Raw genomic sequence first — 6,000 nt, forward strand, 5'->3', positions numbered from 1 at the left:
GCACGTGGCTGGGACTGAGATGAAGCAGCACCCTCAGGATTTCCCCCCCCCCCCCCTCCTTAACTTGAGCTGCTCTGGGAGCCGAGATGGGCTCCCCTACCCATCTGACCCATGAATACAAATGCAAAGCTTCAGGTATAAACCCAGAGCTCGCTGCAGCTACACAGATGTGGGGAAGGGGAGAAACAAGCAGGCTGTGCACAAACGCACCAGCCCCACCTCATCAAAACCCAAATACGGGACAGGACAACATTATTCCTAAGGGTTCCAGCTAATCCGAACCAAGCAGGGCAGCTTCCCCCATCTGCAGCCTGAAATGTGCCCAGGACACATCCTGGATAATCAAATCAGGTAGATGTGCCCCTACACAGGCGGGGTGGAAACAGCGTGCCCACACCCTGCGTGTCTCCCTCAGTCCCACGGCCTCCCAAATTGCTCCTCTTAGTTGCACAACCCAGGAAAGGCCAATTCAGCATCATGCCATTTCTTCCCCTCCCAACCTCCGAGCCAAAGGAGCACGAGAAGGAAAGGAAACAAGCACAACCATCGCTCCTGCAGACAGACAAACAGCCCAGTCGCCACAGCACTTCGTTTGCACGGTGGTGCCTTGGGACGACCGGACTGGGGACAGCGGGGGCACTCGGAGACAGGGCTGCATCTCTCCCCGCAGCTGGTGACAGCACTGGTATTCTGCTACAGAAGATAATATTTAGGGAGCTTTTGGCCTTCCAGCAACACTGGAGACCGGCTGACAGCTGCCACCACAGCACTGACGACGAGCCCTGACACCATGCCGGCCTCCTGAAAGAGAGTTATTCTTCAGGCTTTCATTTGTTTTGCCGATGCAGAGGGCACACACGGCTTCAGCATTCGCCAGCTCACGTCCTTCCACCCACTGCCTCGGCACTCGCTGCGATTACGAGTGGTTAAGAGCAGCTCTGGAGCTCCCACGCAGAACAACATGTTGCATCTCTGCTGCGAGAGGAAGAGACGCTCCAGATTCGCCGTCAGCAACAGCACCGCAATGGGGAAGAGAAAAAAAAAATATACAAAAAAAAAAAGTCTTTTTCTGGGAAACATTTGTTCTCAGCGCATACATTCAAAATAAGTGTTTAACTGCGATGGACCATGGTTGAGCTAATTGGTCCTGAGGTTGAAACAGTCAGAGCTGGCTTCCCGTATTAGCACGGGCGAGCCTTCCAGGGAAGGACTGTGGGGCTCAGAGAAGCAACCACCGATTTCTCTCCTCCAGTGGAAGACCATTTTCCCCATCCCTCCTTCCCAAGAAAGCATCCACTACAGGCAGAAGAGCTGGCCAGGGCAGGGAGGGAAAGGACTGCTCCCGCTGGGCTCGCTTCCTAGTGCATGTTACCAGCTTGGAGAAAAATCTGTCACTTCTGTTCCACGCTGCATGGGGGATCGCTTGAGTTTTTCCAGTCTAAAGGCAAAATAATTGAACGACAAAAACAGACAAGGAAATTTAACCCTGGGACTTCCAAATGGTGCCGCTGGCTGGGCAAGGAACAGGGCAGGGGGAATGTCCGAATCCAAACAAACTCCAGTTTCCACTGGAATTGAGCCATGGAAACGTTTTCCTTGAGAGTTTGATTAAAAGAAAATGTAAGCCTACGGTTGGGACCTGGAGTGACAAGTCTTCTGGCAACCGTAGCCATGGTACACAGAGCTGTTCTCCGCACACTCCTCATGCCCATCTTTCACAGACCCAGGTACAACACTGGCCCCCTCACACGGAGGGGTGGGTTTAGGCTGTGCAGGCAATAAGAGAAAACTCCAGCTTAAAGAAAACAGCAACAGCAGAAACAAGTGAAGTTCATCGCAACCCAGGCAGCTATGGAAGGAACAGGCACCCTTCAAAGGTCCCTCTCCTCCCACACAGCTGGGAAGGACATTCCTCAGTAAAAGGTGGTGGTTTTTCTGGCAAGATCTTCTAAGGGGCATTAATTTATAGTAAAGCTACCAGAAAAAGCCTAGCTACCAATCACTAACATGAAGGGACACCTTCTCAGGACTGTGTGTAGACAGCCATCCTGCACCCACAGCTCACACACAGCTACGTGCATCCATCCAGTACTCTCCTCACTGGGCGTCGATGTTCACAAATCCCTCATCCACACACACAGTCACAGCAGGCACACAAAGCAATCAGCCAGGACATTTTCAAAACCTATGGCATAACATCAAATTCTTAGCCCTTCCTTAAGGCTGAAGACACCGGCTCCTCCTCACACACGTGTCTGAGAGCGTGCAGTTGCTTAGTTTAGAGCCCAAGCAACCGCCTTCGCACCTCCAGGTCAGACAGACCATGGGTATGGGTTAATGCAGGTAGTCAAGCGGCAGCATTTCAGGTGGTTGATGGGTTTAATTTAAAAAGAAATAAAGCAACAGATTTGGGAGTTTGAAAAAGCTTCTCAAAAGCAGAACAGTCTTACAGTCTCACATCTCATCCCATTTATTCTCCTACGCATCTCCAGCCGCTTCTCTGTCACTTCTCCTTCCAGCTTTTCTAGCTTCCTCCAGAGCTCCTGCATTTCCCTGCTGCATTTCACACACTTTTTGGCTTCCGCTTGCATGTGGTGGTTGGGCTGTTTCCCGCTCAACGTACCGACATCCTCACTAATATTTCCAGGGTCTGCTCCAGCACGCAGCCATCACACGTGCTAGCTCAACACTGGCCAGAACAGGTAATGGAGCAGCTCTGAGCTTTGACGACAAATTTAAGTATTTAAAAATTGAACCAAGCTTTATCAGCTTTCTTTCCACTCTGGTGGTAACTGCAATGAAGACAACAGGCCTCTGGTATCCAGAAGCGATGCCTGCAGACCAAGCCCTGAACATGGCAGTGGTGAGCCACGTTCTCACGGCGGGTCAGCAGAAAACTTCAGTCTCCAGGGGCTGAAGCCAATCTCTCACAAACACTACATTCACAAAGACAAAGGCGGTCTTGAGCACCGCTGGTGTGATTCTGCTGCCTTAGAGGCAAGCTTTCTATGGGCGAGCTTCCTTTCATTTGCTTTTGTTGGTCATTTCCAACAGCAGCACTTCAAGGGAACTTTATTGTGCTGGAGACAGAGGCATTCTGGAGGACTGCACAAGGGAAGCATGCATCTGGGGAGGTTTGAAAACACATTATCCAAACCTAAGGGTCACTACATTCCAGGATGTCAGTGTCAGCTGGACACTTATAAATAGCTTCACCGATCTGAACAGCATGACCTATTGTATATCAAAAACCTCCTTCAGAGGCTTTTTCAACATTACTTCCCACCGCAGATACAAACAGCTGGTAAAAATAATGAATTTATTCATTACTTGGCAGTAACAAGCTATTCCCACCCAGACTTCATGCTGAGGAAACTGAGGCACGGTGATATAAAGCAGCACCAAGAAAGCTGTAAACCTCGCAGAAAGAACAACGCGGAACACCTTAATCGTGAGGTTTCCATGCTACTGCTGGAGGAACGGCATCAGAGCCGAGACATGCGCTGAGGATGAAGGAAAGAGCAGCTGGGTCAGCCCTCTGCCCTACATCAGATGGAAATGAGAAGTTGCTCTCCCACCCGCTTCTGCCGGATCCGTGCTTCCAGGAGAAAAGCAAACTAGTCCAAATGCAGAGGTCAGCAGGGAGATCTACCAGGCCTGCAGATCCCTATACACCCACCCTAGCTGCCTGCACGAAGCAAGCAGGTTTTCTCCTAACGGAGCTGGGCGCTAAAGTCACGTTGGAGCCCAGCCATTTCACTTTGGTGCCCAAACAAGAGCCGAGCACCTTCAGGAACTTTTCCCCCCTCCCTTTCTTTTTTTAAAAATAGTGACAGAGAATTAAAGCAAGTACACCAAGCATTAAAGTACCCACATCAAAAAAAAATGCAAGATTAAGTTTAATTTTCTGCCAGCCTAGGCACTATTTTAAGCTCCCGTAACTCCTATGAAAACCTGCACAGGGACCAGCAGGCACACCAAATTAAGGTTAAGTGTATTTATATACGATTCCAATGCAGAAAGAATTGCAGTGAGAGAGTTACGGTGTTTCCATTCCCTGCTGCTGAAGCTTCACCTTAATCCCCTCTCCCCAGAGTCTAGAAGCATTTGCTTTCTTAAATAAGAGCCCACAATCAATTTTCCTTTATGCAAGTTTTAAGCAAGTTACAGTCTTGCAAATCCATTCTTGAGCTGGAAACTTTTGGGCCAGGATTCAAAGAAATGAAGCAGAGTTTGAGATTCTTGGCAAAAAGGAGTTTACAGAGAAAACAGTAGCAGGGACTTGTTTGTGCTCAAACGGCATGCCTATAATTCAGGCAACCACCGCTGCTGCTCCCAGTTATTTAGCAATATCACGCCAGACGCTTTTGACTTTTGAGAGCTATGCTATTTAATGCGGTAAAAACATTTTTAGCTCCGAAAGGCTGCAAGACGCATCACCGAGCTATTTAATCGGAACAGCCTTCCAACAACAACAAAAAATTCGAGCCTTAGACAAAGAATAGTTTTAAGCCGACACAGATTTTCGCCAGATTGACTTCCGATAGCAGTTATACAACATGTGAGCTGCAGAGAGGCGGCGGTGGACAGGTCACGCTCCATATTTGCCATACAGCATTCTTCATACATTGGCTCAGAGACCAGTTAGCCTCAAGGGTTTGCTCTACCCGGGTTTGAATCAGCGTGTCTCCCACGGAATTATATACACACCGTTAAGTTACTCGCTGTTTCAGAGTGTTTGGATACCAGCGGTATGTAAACAATTCTTATTTAGGAAGGTCTGACCCCGTTTCTTCCCGCCCCGCGTTGCGGGGGCCGTTATGCCCGCAGACACCGGGCTATCGGGCACCCCCCGTGAACACCCCGGACACCCGGGGTGGGCGGGTGTCACGAAAGGTTTTCGTTACCGGTTTCAGCATCAGACCAAGCACCGGGGCCTCGGCGCCCTCCGGCAGCGCCGTACCCTCCATCCCACGGCGCGGGGCACCACCTTCCCGCGAGGAATCTCCCCGCGTCCTGCCACGGACACCGGCGACACACACACCCCACCCCCCCACCGCAGCCGAGACCCCCCCCCCACGCCGCGGACACGCAGGGGGCTAGCGGGGCAGCGGCCACATTCCCCCCCTCCCGGGTTTTTTGGGGTCCCCCCGCGGGAGAAAACCCAAGCGATCCTCCCGAGGGCCGCCCGCCCCCGCGCCGGTGCTCACCGAGAAGCGCTCCAGGTCGGTGGCGGCCATGGCCGGGGCTGGCTCCGGCGGCGGGAGCGCGGCTCTCCCCGCCGCGGGTGGATGCGGCTGAATGGATCCAATATGGCCACTTCCTGGAAACTCCCCTCCGCCGCGCCGCCCGCCCGCCGCAGGCACCGCCCGGCCGGCCGACGGACCGACGGACGGGGGGGGACCGGGCGCCGGGCGGGGGGGGCGGGGGGCCGGCCCGAAGCCCGCCTGCTCCCGGCCCGCTCCATCCCGGGGCAGGGCCCGGTGCTCCCCTCGCCCGCCCCCCACCCCGCGAGCTGGGGTCGGCTGCAGGTGGGGGCGGCGGGGCGGGAACCGGAGCGCGGCCCGGGGACGAGGGGGGCCCGGGGACGGCACCCCACGACACAGAGAAGCTGAGCGTTTGGCTGTAGGAGCACCAGGAGCATCCCCTGCGGGACTCGGGGGACGCGCGCGGGTACCGAGAGACCCATCGCCGCCATCGCCGGCGGCTCCCGGCGCTCTGGAAAGCCCTCAGACACCACAGCAGCGGTGCCCCTGCACCGAAGTGCCTCTGCCACACGCGGGACTTACACCAAAGCCACGGCGCGGGTTTGAGCCGGGGTGCCGGGAGCTCACGGCCATCGCCACGCTGCCTGCGTTATGGGCAAGGTCAAGTACACAACAGAGGACCGTCGAGTCTTTCTTCATCGTTCCTTCCCACACAAAGCCAATCCCATAACCAGCATCTTCATTACCCACAAAGACATTAGTATTTTACAAGCTGTTAGCACAGAGCAAAGTT

At 53.6% G+C, this 6,000-nt stretch overlaps 1 protein-coding gene across 4 annotated transcripts in view; it reads right to left on the reverse strand.

Moving 5' to 3' along the window:
• The window catches only part of SEPTIN8 (septin 8), a 37,572-nt gene extending 31,572 nt beyond the window's left edge, over nt 1–6,000 (reverse strand). Inside the window, exon 1 of one of the 4 annotated variants that reach the window (XM_075102972.1) lies at nt 5,790–6,000. In XM_075102972.1, the coding sequence (XP_074959073.1) occupies nt 5,790–5,906 (117 nt within the window). In that variant the 5' untranslated portion in view covers nt 5,907–6,000. Of the gene's footprint in view, nt 1–5,210; nt 5,373–5,789 lie in introns of those variants that run through there. The other 3 variants (XM_075102971.1, XM_075102975.1, XM_075102973.1) reach the window with 3 other exon arrangements.

The sequence above is a fragment of the Phalacrocorax aristotelis genome, chromosome 8, assembly GCF_949628215.1.
Source record: "Phalacrocorax aristotelis chromosome 8, bGulAri2.1, whole genome shotgun sequence".
Classification (NCBI taxonomy): domain Eukaryota; kingdom Metazoa; phylum Chordata; class Aves; order Suliformes; family Phalacrocoracidae; genus Phalacrocorax; species Phalacrocorax aristotelis.